Genomic DNA, 15,093 nt, shown 5'->3' with positions numbered 1-15,093 from the left:
GCAGTGGCTGTCATATTTCTTTTTTTATATATATTGTAATACCATTTTGTCCAAGTCTAGATATTCACCTTTTTATTAGTAAAAGTTACAAGTGCAAAAATTCCTTGTTTTCAGCACTCAAGGTAATACAGATGAAAACCAATTCATCCAGTATATTTCCAGCACACATTTTTCACAAGATGCACAAATTAACCTCATTTTTCATGATACAGCAGTTGCCAGGAGAAACAACGCTCACTCACGCATCCTGTACAGTAACCTACATAAAATTAGCTTAAATGTCAGGGGCAGGAAAACAAGAGTATTTTATGTAACACCACTGTTGATAGCTGTTGTAAAGTGGCATTTGTATATAAAATAGGTTTGACAGAGAACTGGAGAAGCTTCAGAAGATAAAAGATGATTCCTTTTTAATGATACACCTGAAAATTTTGACTCAGACCCAATAAAGTGTCTGAAGGGATTCTACTACCAAAAACACATCTCAGTGAAGAAGTGTCCTACAAATGAATCTGGACAGCCTATATTTCACTGGATTGTACATATCCTAATTTGACAACTGCATTACAAAATCTAAGTTAAGAATTTGCAAAGATTGAATACTAACTAGTCAACTTATTGACATAAAAAATGATATTGTAGCAGGTTATAAACTACTATGAAAAAGAATTGTACTTTTAAATGTTTTTAACTTAGAAAGGTTTCTTCACTCGGTCTATTGAACAAAATGATTAATTGTACCGGTATTACAGCTCCTGTCAAACTTTTCTTTCATGTATTCCAACTAGAAAGAAAAACCTTTAATCATGGTTGAAGGTCATTTATACAAACTTACAGTAGTGTTTCATAATATTCATATAGGAAATTTAAGGATAAGCAATCTCTTATAAACTTATTCATTAGTATATATTCTTATATCATATTCTTATTCATCAGGCTGAATCTTGACTTCAAGGGCTTTTGCACTGCTCTTTGGTAATCAGATCATTTGTCTTTCACTACCTTTGGAAAAACACAGCAGTATCAGTGCTTCACCCTCACTTTCACATGAAATTGTCTTTGTTGTACTTGCTGTGTCACGGATTCACTAGCTTTCCGATTTTTGTCCTGGCATAGCACACCAAGAACACAATAACAAGGCTTTTTTTTCCTTTTTTTTTTTTTTTTTCCAGTTCAAATTCTTTTTACTATTCTGAAAAGATTCCAAGCCTCCTATATAGTCTCCTCTGCTTCCCTTTTGAGGATGTCAGTCATGCTCATAGTAGTCACACAAGCATGACGATTATTTAATATAACTATTTCATCAACTATGCAAAAGCATTTTAACCACAGCACAATCTACTTGAGCATTTATACAAAGGGAACTGGAAGCTATCTGTTCTGAAATTTACTATTTCTAATTGCAAATAAATGCTGAAACATAAACAGGGCGGTAGAATGGGCAGTAAATTGCCTGTTAAACATTTAAGAAGGTGTACCAGTGCTTTTTGACAGAGACCACAGCAACTTCATAAACTAACAAAAAACAGTTCTTTTTGCATTCATCCTCAGAAAGAAGAAAGCTTTACCTTCCTCAGGACTGAAGAACTCTTCAATATCTGCACAGCCACAAAACAGGAAACTTTCCTTCCCTTTGTTCCTGTCCGGTCTGACTATTGTAACAGTTTGGAATAACTAAACATGGGAAAAAGTCCCTTTATTTCCTGTGAGGGCAACCTCACAGCATATGGGAAGAAATTAACACACTCATACGGAATATAACTGCCAACTTCCAGGCATTATTCTTAATAAACAGGATCTCACGCAGTGTCAAAGAGATAAATGAATGAAGAATAACCTTAAAGTAAACGAAAAATAAAGTTATCCGTATCAGGACTTCAACTCTCCTACTTCTGCCCACATAAAGAACGTTCTAGGTGTATTACAATGCATTTAAATGTGGCAATCACATCCAATTTGTTCTGTAATTTCCATCCATTAGTATTATTTTTAGTGGTAGTTACCTGTTGTATTGTACAACTGAACTACAAGATCAACATCTTACTAGAAAAAGAATCGTTCTACTTAGAGAAAACAGCAGATACAACCCTTCTATGGATACTTCTGGGAACTATTTGCAGCATTGTGAATATACGAATTGTAACTTTCAAACTGTTAAATCAGTCACATCATCTTGAAAACACCTTTTACTTGTCAACTTGAGATTATCTAAAGACAGCTCACACTTCACCCCCTTTTAATTACAAAATGCTCGCTTATCTCTTGATAATTATTGAAACTCCGTATTTCAACATAAAATAAATGAAAATAAACACACTAGAACCAAATGCAGAGATAATGTTTTCACACCTCAGGCTGACAACAGTATATGAAGATGTCCAAGCAGCTGCATTTCTGTATTACTGCTAGCCACTTCAACCATCCAGCAACACAGGTAATTCATGGAACCATGAGTGGCACCTATCTTAACACTGCAAAAGCCAGTCACATCTGTTCTACTAACACAAATACTACATTATGAGGAAATCTCATCACATACTTGACTTGTTTCAAAGGTGTTTTTCTATACCTCAAGCATCATCCCCAGTCTCTAAAAATACTACTTTTGATACTTTAACGTAAATAAGGAGAGGAAAGCAGGGCCTAAGTAAGGTGCTAACTACACTTTGGAAAAAAAAAAAAAAAAAAAAAAAAAAAAAAAAAAGGATAATTAGAATTCTTCAATATGTTGCAGTACATGACAAATGATAATTCAGTACCTTGATCATCTATTACACACATTTGGCTATTTTATTCTTACCCTCCCAAAACTGTTGCACAAAAGATTAAGAACAAAACCAGGGTGAAGATCAATGATACTGACACCAAAGAAATTCATCCCAAAGGATTTTGACAGATGATCAAAAGTATAGGAGGATTTATCACACTTGGATTTTCAACAAGATAAATGCTGACAGAAGTTAGTGAATTTTTCAGGTAAGACAATTAATATGAGCAAAAGGAATTATTTTGTGGGAATCATAGTCAGAAGTTACCGGTGTCAAAAAACTAGACTGGCCATTTTTACAAAGGCATTTTATGAAACAGGACGTATTTACCATCTTCACGCTTTATATGGCTTCTGCAAATATATTTCTCCCACAGGCAACAGAAGAATAAACAGGCACTAATCAGCAAGGACCATTTTACAAGTCACTATTAAAATGACAAAAACCTCTACAGGTATGTGCCACTATTTCCCTACCCTCTACCATGTAAGGTTTTGGCATCTTTGTAATGAAAGCACCGCTTGTACAGTGCAGAGCTTCAGTTGTTTTCTCATCTAAGTCTCAAATGCCTCTGTGGCTCTGTGACTTTTAAAACAAAGCCCCGTCACCACACTCATGCTACAGAGCCCAAGGACATCTCAAAGCATCATATCACACATTATTTCTTGTAGGCATCTGGATACACCATATGCTTAAATTCCTTGGGTAAGGTAACTTACCACATACTAAGCAATAAAATGAAGTGATTTTCCAGTCTTGTTACAGAAATTTATAGCATCCCAGAGATCAATCACTTGGTTATACAGTATATCATTTCAACTTTATAGCTTTGGGCTTTTAGTGCCCAGTTCTTTCCAAAATGTCACAGTAGGGATAAATAAGTAAACACACGGCCAATTAAGTTTATAGAAGAACCTGAGAACATCCTGAAAAGGTGTATTACAGGACAAAGAAGAGACATCGTACTTTCCATTCTCCCATTTTGTATCTAGTACTTTCCAGCTTATTTCAATACTATAAAATAGAAGTTCCTAAATCCTATGCTACCTTTTTTTGAAGAACATACAAACTAATGAATTATTTCAGGGGTTGCACCACTTTCATCATGTTTTTTTCCCAATCTGGAATTTTTAGCTTGTAATGGTATAAAAACAGCTTTGTTTCTGATACACATTCATCATGTTTTAAACTGCCATGATTTGGGGTGAGGAGTAGTGAGGACACAAATACAGCCATCTCATCCACTTCACCAGTTTGGGCCCATTACAAGATACTCGAAAACAGACACTTGGCTTCCAAACTCACCCTTTGCTGCTTACCAGCAAACTTCCTGAACAAGCCCCAAGATACAGGTCACTGAAGGCTTTCTGAAAGCACAACTTCATGAAATTAGTACAGCGAAGAATTCAGCTTCTCAAAGAACTAGACATATTTACATTTCCAACAAGGATAACAACTGTAAACACAATGCTAGCCCAACTGAGAGAACTCTGAAAGTTTAAACTTTTTGACTTACAGTTCTTGAAATTATGCCTCAGCCATTTCAGCTGGGGACCTGGAGGTCACAGCCACGTGTATAATCCAAGTGTCACCTTCAGAGCTGTTTCTCAGACTGTGGAGTGTATGACACTAGTTGTTGCCCATCAGCCAGCTAGACCTGGCCAACCTTTAGGCTCTGAATAGCTGCTACCCAGTTATATCTTATTGATTGCTTTTAGCGATACAAATAAAGTATCCTTAGTATCTATCAAAAAGCTGAAGGCCCAAGTGCAGCAAGCTTCCAGTGGTCCAGCTCGCACCTAACCAGTTATGGCATGGATTAACTGCGTAAACGCAATGTGTAATTCTTCCTGCCCTAAATGTTCTCCACGTTTGCAGCCTATTTCTCCTTTCCTATTCAGCCTGCCAACCGATGGCTCTTGCCCAATCTACACTATTCATATTGATTTATATCCCTGATGGAGCTCTTAAAAACCCATATTTAAATATACAGAAGACACCAAATGCACTCCTAGCAACTCAGCTGCCCAGTACATTACCACATTCCTGTTGAGATCACCTAGAACACGTTAATTACGTGGCTACCTGGGGGGGCAACAAGCTATTTTCCAACACTTGTCTAAGAGCACTCTCATTCCACCAATGCTCCTCCATCATATGCACCTCATATCCTGTTTCATTTAGGCATAAGGAGACTGGGACTGTTGAGTCAACTTGCAGGAACATATCCATCCCTCTCTCTAGGAAGAATTCTGTTTTGAGAGCCTGAAAAACTACCAGTATATTTCATAGGGTAATATATATAAAAGCTGTATTTAATGTAAATTCACTTGTCAATTGATACTGGTCACTTTCTCTAGCTGTTATAACAGTCAAAACCTTATTGCAAATGCATCAATACATATAATGAATTTGAACTTCAGGTGCAAATTGCATCAGCTACAACCAAATTTCGTTTTGAAGTGAGAATGCATATAAAACTTCCCTTGGAGGGTCAAGGGGTGGATGATTTACTCTGCTGCATCCAGCAAGATATAAGATACTATCAGTTTGTCAGGGAGCCTGTATCACAGGCATGGAAATAAAGCAAGCCACATTACTGTATCTTATTACTCTTCTGTCCACTACTGCTTCTTCTACCCATTCTGACACACTACACTCATGTTCTTCAGACTTGAAAACCACAGAAAGCTCATGATGCATGCCAGATGACTTGGCAGCCGGGCTGCCAAAAGCACAAGGGAGAATCAGGAGGTTTCATAGGATCCAGAATTATTTATTGAGAAAATAAGCATCAACCCCTAATACCTCAGTTCTGCCCCTACAAGAGGATAACTTGAGCTGTGAACAGTCTATGAGAGAATTACAGGAGCAGTAAAGCTTGCACAAACTAAAGCTAACTTTGTGGAGTTATCCTTGCAGTTTCACAGACATTTTAAGCAGACATCCATTCTACCCTCAGTTATATATAAAGGGAAAAGACTGTTTTGAAGTCAGAGTACTGAAATGGGAATCAAGACATCGGATTATATTTCTGGCTCTGCCACAAACTTCCTCTGGGACCTAAAATCAGGTTCTGTCTCTAAGTTTCCCATTTGTAGAACTACTCAGATTTGATTTATGCATGACAGTAATGCACTGAGAGATCTCCGAACAGAAAATATTACAGAAGTGCCAGGTTATCTGTCCCCTGAACATACATAATACAGTGGGAAAATTATCTGAGTTTTCTCTTTGATTTTGAATATTTGCTGAACAGCGTAGCCTGGCCATTTGCACTGCAATTTCAGATGACAGAGGAAACAAAGTAGAGGTGCCAACCAGAAAAAATATATATATATGTATTTTCTGAAGAGTTGAAACTTCAGGACAGTCTGTCTTTTTCCCTGTCACACCAATATAATCCAAAATTAAGGATTCATGTAAGTTGGAAGAGATGTCCAGAGGTCATGTAGCCCAACCACTTATCAAAGCAGTGTCAGCTAGGACAGGTTGCTCAGTCTTGCCCAGATGAGCTTTGAAGAAAATACAGACATTCCGCAGGCTGTGGGCAACCTGTTCCTCTGTTTTACTATCCTCACATTAAAAGATATTTTTCTCCACACATTGGGTTGGAATTTCACATTTTCCATTGCCTCTCCTTTGTCCACTGTGCACCCCTGAGAGGAGTTTGGCTCTGTCTTCTCCACATCCTCCCATCAGGGAGCTGCAGACAGCAATAAAAATTCTCTGTGACTTCTCTTCCTAAGGTAGAAGAAACCTTATTCTCTCAGCCTCCCTTTGCAGTCAGTATGCCTCAGGCCCCTCACCACCTTGCTGGCCTTCCACAGCACTTGCTCCAGTAGACACAATTCTTTCTGGAGCTAGGGAGACCAAAACTGGACTCACCAAGTTCTCACAACTGCAGAATACAGGAGAAAGAATCACTTCACTTGACCTGATGGCAACAACTTTGCTGCAACAACCCAGGATGCTGACTGCTTTCTGCACTGCAAGGATGTACTCATGCTCAAGTTCTTCTGTACAAGCACTCCATGAGCCCCTTCTTTAAAGCTGCTTCCTAACCCACAGACTATACTGATTCATAGAGTTATTCAACTCCAGCTGTAGGAGCTCTACGTTTGCTTTCAGTGAACTTCATGAAGCTCCTACCACTGCATTACTCTAACCTGTTGAGGTCCCTCTGACTGCTAAAAGTGTGCCTTCCCATCACACCAACCAGGACATTACTGAAGATGAGATTCAAAGACGAAAAAAAGGTCTCACAATAACATCAGCCAGCTCCCCCAGATGCATCCCGTCTCGTCTCCTGTATATCCATTTTCCTTAAGTACTTTGTAACCGTGCCTTCTTCTGCTGAAGGCAACGGCACATTCCCACAAAATCTGCAAGTGGGCTTCAAGAAAAATACAGGAAACCCTTATCAGTGAAAACTCCAGGAGAAAGACCACAGACAACCTCAGCCTTTTCTGTGTCCACTTTTCACAAAGTTCTCTCCCCAGTGAGCAGTAGTCACACATTTTCTTAGCCTTCCTTTTCCTACCAACGTACATTGAAGTCCTTTCTGCATCCTTTCGCACTTCTCATTTCAGTACCAGCTGAGCTCATACTTTGCTGTCTCCATTTCTGCATGGCTTTATATTCCTCCTGAGCAGCCTGTCACTGAGCACTCTCTTGGGTCTCACACCAATGCAAGCCATCTATTCAGCAAAGACAGTGACAATCCTGCTCAGTCCAAAAGAGAAAACTGGACAAATATTAATGTACTTTAGAATTAAAGTAAAGCCAGAAAAATAGCTAAACAAAAATCCTGAAAAAGAATTTCCATGAGTACATATGTATGCAGACTCATTTAATATCCTTAAATCCAAAGGTAAAGTCTAAATTATTCTAATTATTAATTTAAATTATCTTGTTCAGATCTATACCTCATTCATGGGTAGCCCAATTCCCTTCCAAACAGGGACATATACTTAACATACAGTCATATATATGGTTAATAGCCTTCCACAGACTGGCAAGCTGCCCCCACCTGTATCTTAGGTCAACTATAGCCAGTTTGGATTTGTTTATTTTGGCCAAAATACAGTTCCTTTTGGTTTCCAATGTGAAGAACTTCTCAGTTCCTCCATCCTAACAGTAATACTGTTACTAACTTGGAATCCCTCTGCTTTGACAAAATTGTTCTTCATGCTAACCCTACCAAAAAATACTAACTCTGGAATGCATAGTTTCAAAGCACTTGCTGTTTTAAAATGGTGACAAAAAATGCTACTGAAGAGGTTTGAAAAATATGTCTCCATAAATATTTGAAATCACCCCAAACAGGATACCATTCAAAAGGATTAGGCAGCATACAGTAACATAGTCTGGATGTATCAATGGATGGTCCCTCCAGTCTCTTCTAATTCAGTAGCTCCCATTGCAATCTTGTGAAATACATGGGCCATTTATTGAGAAAAAGGACTAAGATACAACACAGAGCAAAGGAATAAATGGGACACTACAAATACAATGATATTTATAAATACAGATATATGTAACTATAAATATTTATTGTGTAAATATTGTCCTCTTCAGCATGCTACATCTTACAATAAGTCTTACAAAGAAAAGAGTTTATTAAATGCTATGAAACAAAGATTTCTCTTTCCTGTATTTACATTTTGCACTAAACAGATTAAAAATAAATATATACTTTTCCTTAAAAAGCAGCTTTTCAAAATACAGTCTAAGTATATCTGAGAGCAGTAAGGGGAAATTCATTGAAAACTATGAAATATCCATCGATAATGCTGTATAATTCCCTACACTTCCGAACAAGATAAGACACATGCTTGAAAATCTTTCTTTAAAATGTCTGGCTTTTGCCATTTTGCCTGCGCAAGGTCCTGTGCTCAGCTAGTAGAGATGTAAATAATCTTTTCTTGCAAACACACTCTACAAAGCAAGCATTTGATGTTGGGGATGGGGTTTACAAAGAAATAAACAGCTTTTAAGCAGTTACCCTTACTCTGATAAAGACCACAGGTGGTGCCATTGATATAGCCAACCAAGCCAAATAAGAATAGAATACCATATTCTTTTTTTTTTTTTTTTCTTGTAATGCTTAAGCAAGTTAAAAACAGCAGAAATTGGAAGTGAATGGAAAAGATATTGGCTTTCTATGGTAATTGTGTTTGCACTTCCTTTTGACTTTTTATGATGAAGTTGCCATAGAATGTTGCTTTTCTCTTCCTGAAGAGAAAGGAAATCACAGGAGCTTATCAAAAAATGCAGCCAGCTGAAACCCTTCCCTTCCATTCATTTAAATCCCTTTTACAAATGTAATTATGCAAACCATTAAGAAGTCACTAATCATGACTGTAATTGAGATATATATAACATAAATAACCTATGTAACATATATTCATACACAGTGACACACACGTTTCTGTATCAGACTACAGCCATAAAAGTTCGCTTAAAAACAGTTCTTCTATGAAAGGTCCAACATCTAATTGGATCATCCAGAATAACCATTTGAGCAGTTTCAATCTAGGACACAAATCATCTATTGCTGATCTGGAGCGGTAACACTGAATTTGACTGGAGTCTCAATTTACCTGGAGTCTCAATTAATCACTTGTCCAACTAATTAGTCTGCTCAACAATCACAATGAGCCAAAAGAAAGGAAGGGCACAGGGTTGCAGGGAAATACAGGACCCGAGGAGTCACACAGCCACTGAGAAGGTTGGGCGATAAACCTTATAAACATTTCTTTATGTCCATTGAAAAGCAAGGATTCTGCTTCCCTTAACAGAGCACCCATTTACAGCAAACTAACCCCCTTTTTTTTTTACTTTAGTCAAGTGGAGAAGATGGTACAGTAGAATCTAATGGAACTGAACTTGGATTTGAGAGTTAACCGGCAGAAATGTATGTTTATTCACAGAAGATATAAACCATACTATATTCTACATAATAAACTGGCTGTCTTTTCCTTCCAGCTGCCTCAGGATCTAACAATTCGCCCCGGCTTCGGCCATGGGGTTTTGGAAGGCTCAGGCGAGTGCTAACATCTGCTTCTATTCCCATCAATGTCAAATTTGTCAGAACACAAAACTGCAGCAGAAAAACAATCTCTGTCAAATAAAAATAAACTCTACTTCCACAGCTATCCCCTGAAGTACCAAATGCAGCAGATCTATTACATGTCCAATTTCTATACCAAAATAAAATTTCTTTCCTTAAATACTTTTTTTTTTTTTTTTTTTTTTTTTTTTTTTTACCTACTATTGTATCTAGCCTGTATCACTGCAGTGTACCTGCCTCCTAAAGCTCTTCATGGCTTGGCTTGCCTTTTCTGGCCAATGGCATGAAGCACAAACATAACTAAGCCTTAAACCAAGTCAGAAATTGACAAATTAAGCCAGCCAACTTCTAACAACTCTTTACTATTAACTACCCCCAGTTTTACTGGTCTCTTTGCTACTGGTACGTTGAGAGTTCAGATGAGTACCCTGATTTATCCAGCAAATGAAGCCTTGCAAGCAAACATTAAGCTAATTAAAAAAGAAAAATTAAACATTCATTAAAAAGTCAAGTGTATTCCTCAGCGTAAAATACAGGACCAATGAGAATCTTGGAAAAGTTAACTCAGTTTTATCCTAACTAGCTAATCATGCTACTTCTAGAGCAAAACAAGAAATTTTCACTATGTTTACACAGCACACATCAAATATATACACTTCTTCATTTCCTGGAAAGAATGAAATAAATAAGGTATATACTGATAAATCACAAAAGAAATATATATATATATATAATCTTTACCATGAACACTCAACATAATATTAATTCTTCAGTTACTCGGTTGGTTAACATATAATTATTTTAGAGAGAAATCAAATATTCACCAACTGTTGCTTTCACTTCCTTCTAGCAAGAACATTTTGGTGAAAAAAGATTCTCCTCTATCCCTGCAAATACAGCTTCTATTCCACTGGAAAACACAGCTTTCTTTCTTGTAAGATGACATGATCGCCCAAGAAGTATGGCCCAGCAGCAGAAAAGTCCCAACAGCTAATTTAGCCAGAAAAGAACCAAGTTTGTAAAAGTAACCTCAAGTCACTTTGTAGCTCATAGTGAACTCCATCTGTGGATATGATTTTCAGAAATATTTTAGTTCCTTAGGCAAGTTCTATCAGCAGATTTAATTCTTTTAAGAAACGCTAAATGCCAACAAGAACAAAAACTCTAGTATTGCAATGACACTTCAAATGCTGTAATGAAATGTTAGAAGGAAAAGTTCAAGCCTTTCTTCATAATTTCCTGTGCCTACTCCCTCTGACATTGCTGCAACTACGGGTGGACTTAAGTTTATCCACCTCCTGTACATTTACACACCTCACTGAGATGGGCACAAAATTTTTATTGTTCTGTGTTATTAATGTCTCAGCATACCGTGCTCCCATAGCTTATTACTGGAAGATTCAGGAGATCCAAAAGAGTAATATTAACACAACCAGACCTTTCCACACAGATTTGATCTGTGATGAGAGCAGATTAAAAACAATATACTGAATTTATACAGTGTAAAGGCAAGAAGAAGAGGGGAGTGAAATCACATGGGAAGGACTACTCAGGTACATCTATTTAATCAAATAATGAACATACTAAGTATTCTGCTTTGTACTTAGTAGCCTTGTAGAGCTATGACAGAATACACAAACCACTTCTCATCGCATTGATGATAATTGGAGAAAGAGGAGCCACAGAGGAGCAGGACAACAAAAACACTTTAAATAACTAGTGAGAAATTTGTCCTTGGTGAGCTGCTCTTTAATTCCAACATAAAGTGAAGAACCTAAATAATTCTAACACATAATAGGCATGGCTCCCATGCAGGAAAACCAGCAAAGCATTTCCCGTGTAGATACACACTGGCAAAGTCACATCCTCCTTATAATCTCATTCTCCAGCCAGCCACAGGCTGTAGCAGGTAAAACACCATTTCCCTAACATGATCACATTAGCAACAGGGGTCTCCTCCTCCCACCACTCAGTTAAATCAGGCTTGAACTTCACTTCCACTCCTGTTTATGTTACATACTGCCCATTGCGATAACTTAGTTTTGCCTCAGCCAGAGGGGTAGGGAATGCTATCAATTCACTCCACAAGGTGCACCAAGTACTCAAGAAAAAGAGGTAGGTATGATATAATGAACATCGTACTTCCACACAAATCCCACTTAGGTACTGTCCCTGTCCTACACAAGAACGACTGATGGAAGAAACGTGAATTTTTGTCTCTTAATATAACTGCTTCCACAATGGGGCATGAACACAAGATGAAAGGTTCAGTCCAAACTGGTGAAACGTTAGCTCTTGTCTACACAAATGCTAATGTACCTTTCCAAATGAACCATACATCATAAAATACGGCATTCCGTAACTCCACTAAAGATGTAAGCTCTAATCCTGAAACCAGAGTTTGTTTCATTCATCTAAGTCAATACCCTGTTCCTATAAACTTTAGTGAAAATTGCATGTACTCCATGTAAACTGTTAAAAAGACTACAAATGGCTTCAGCTTTCCATTCATAAAGGAAACCCAGTTTCTACCAAAATGACTGGCAGTGTCAGGGAGACCTGGAAGCCAAATTCTTAACTTTCATTGGAACTTCAGCATCTTGGGCTGTCTCTAGTTTAACAAGGAATCCTGCAAAACAGGGTGGGGTTTGGACAGAGAAGGTCGGTGCTGGGACCCCACACTGTTGCCCCACACAGATGTGTTTCAAGAGAAAATCTTCCAGTTCCCTTTCATCCAAAACGAAGCCAGCCCTAAGTAGGGCCTTAAGTATGCCCTAAGACAACCTCACCATGAGAAGATGAAGCCTCCAGATCAAGAAGTAGCCACAGGAACGAGCACAATGACGATATGTAATAAATGTGATGGGTCTCCACACTGGCGCTAGCCCAGAGCCATCCCCCTCATAAAATCCACCACCACAGCCACTCTCAACAGCAGTCCTAGCGACAGGCCAAGGGAAAGCTCCCAAGTTGTCTCCTCAAACCAACGACAAGGCACAGTTAAAAAGCATGACATTTCCCTGCAAAGGGTTTAGATCTCTGAGCTATCACTTGAACATTGTTCACAAACATTAATGAATATGTAAAATTTGACCTTGAACCAGGCATTTAACTCCAGCACTCCTCCCTTTCTCCATGTGATTTATTTAGATCATCTCAATCCAAATTCTGCAAGACTAATTACTGAATTCATTACTTGTATGCAACTTGAAGTCTTTACAGAGTCTGCTCTTCAGAAGGTGCACTTACTGCTTGAACATCAGTACCCGTTATGTCTGGAACTGTGGGGTCCATAATTAAAGATACTACAAATTCTTTAAACTTGCTGAAGAGACCTAAGAATCTGAAATACACCAAATTCAGGGCTTAAGATGAAATATTGAAGCATATTCCCTTAAGATTTTCTTTTACAGTAAGTAAAATTTGATTGTTAAATAGGAACAAAGTAAAAGGCAATCGCGCAGCCACCTTCTCAAGTATACATCAAATATATTTTAGAAACAGAAAACACATTGGACCATTTACCATTTTTCAAGGTTCTGCTGAGGATAAACATATGGAGAAAATAAGCTACTCTGTAGATCTTATTTCACTCCTGTCTCTGTGTTTTTATTCTCCCTGTCACAGCCAAGTTGAGAATTTCCTCTTTCATGATAATAAGCAGAAAGTTCACAGATCTCAAAGCAGCAAAGCAGGAAGTTTGCAGTTTGAAGGATTTCCCCTCTTCAATGGCACAGGGGAGGAGAGAAAAATACGTGGGGGCTACTGTGAAAGATCCTCAGCAAAATCAAGCAGATGAGCTGGACACACGTATCAGGGTCCTAGAGTGATGCTACCAACACCTTGTGCAAACAAAGCACGGCACAGCTGTGTTAAGTCATAACTATTCCTCTGGCTTTCCCAAAGAGCACACACACCTGCCTTTTTTATTAGGGATTAGGGTGTTACCTGGCACAGGTAATCCCACCCGCAGTGTCAGTCAGGTGTGGATGGAAGCTCGCCCGCTGCAGCAGAGCTCCGGCCAGGGTCAGCCTCCCCAGGTGACCCCAGCACCCACAGCTGAGCCCAGCCCTCCCAGGTGGCCCCAACTTCCGCAGGTGGCCCCAGTCCCCCCACACCAGCCCCCCTCAGTGCTCCTCATCCCCAGCCCGCTGCCCTTCAGGGGGTGCCGCCCATCCCAACAGCCCGAGGGGCCGCTGCCCGTCCTGCTCCAGCAGGACTCTGCGGGCGGGCTCCCCGGGCAGGGCGCCCCTTCCCCAGCCTCGTATCCCGGCTCGGTGGGGTCCGTGCCGAGCCGCTCACCGACACCAGGAACTCCAGCGTGCCCACGTAGTCCCGCTCGGTCTTGAGCAGCTCGTTGAGGACGCAGACGCGGAGGCGAAGCTGCTTCTCCAAGTCCTTCCCGCTCTCCCCCTTGCCTTCCCCTCTGCTCTCCTCCGTCATGGTGCGCGGCGCGGCGGAGCGCTGCCCGCGGCCCCGCTGAGGAGTGAGCGGCCCGGCGCTGCGGACAAGGACAACAAAAGAGCCCGCTGGGTTACATAGCGGGCCCGGAGCCGCAGGGGTGCCCTGCCGCCGAGCAGCCTCTGCCCCGGCTCACCCGGCTCCAGCCGAGGTCCGGAGGCGAGCGGCCCCCCCAGCGGGCTCCGCTTTCCCGTCAGGAAGGGGACGCGGCCCTGAGGAAGCGAGCGGTCACTGGTTCCCAGCTCGCCCTGTGAGCTGGGAGGTTGGAAAGCCGCCGCCGCAGCACAGACTTGGACATTAATCAAAAGCTTTGTATCCATGTGACTCCAACCCCTTCCCCCCCTTCGCTAAATCTCAGGAAAAAGGAAAGGAAACAACTTCAGGGAAGATTGCGTGCCAGCAGCTGCCTGTTTCGCACACAAGCTGCGAGCTCCGGTTGGAGGCTAATTGGAGATCTCCAACAACACAGCGCAAGAATTATAAAAATGTCCCGGCGAGCTGGCCAGGGAATCGGCTGGCGGGTTGTTTTGTGCTGATCACCAGCAAAAGAGCCAGTGCAGCTTCCCCTTGCACACCTTCCCGTGAGATGTATGTCACACACACACCGATGTGCAACTGGGTATCACAAATACAGGCTGTGATACTCATCTGAACAAGGACCGAAGTAAGCACGTCTGTGTGCTGAGCCCATACAACCAGCATATTCTACAACAGGTACAGAAAAGTTCCTCTGTGGTACATTTTGGTTTGGTTTTCTTTACTAGAACACAGTCCTTTAAAATCCCTAGG

The 15,093-nt window shown here is 40.1% G+C and overlaps 1 protein-coding gene across 3 annotated transcripts in view; it reads right to left on the bottom strand.

Annotated features, from left to right (window-relative positions):
* Positions 1-14,564, bottom strand: part of PREX2 (phosphatidylinositol-3,4,5-trisphosphate dependent Rac exchange factor 2) — a 176,231-nt gene extending 161,667 nt beyond the window's left edge. Inside the window, exons 1-2 of one of the 3 annotated variants that reach the window (XM_035317544.1) lie at positions 14,441-14,564; positions 14,146-14,344 (exon numbers count right to left, since the gene is read on the bottom strand). In XM_035317544.1, the coding sequence (XP_035173435.1) occupies positions 14,146-14,286 (141 nt within the window). In that variant the 5' untranslated portion in view covers positions 14,287-14,344; positions 14,441-14,564. Of the gene's footprint in view, positions 1-13,368; positions 13,879-14,145 lie in introns of those variants that run through there. The other 2 variants (XM_035317543.1, XM_035317545.1) reach the window with 2 other exon arrangements.
* Positions 14,565-15,093: the final 529 nt, after the last annotated feature.

Source organism: Oxyura jamaicensis, chromosome 2 (genome assembly GCF_011077185.1).
Source record: "Oxyura jamaicensis isolate SHBP4307 breed ruddy duck chromosome 2, BPBGC_Ojam_1.0, whole genome shotgun sequence".
NCBI classification, from domain to species: domain Eukaryota; kingdom Metazoa; phylum Chordata; class Aves; order Anseriformes; family Anatidae; genus Oxyura; species Oxyura jamaicensis.
The sequence above is the reverse complement of the archived record's forward strand: the minus strand, read 5'-3'. Positions and strand labels throughout refer to the sequence as shown.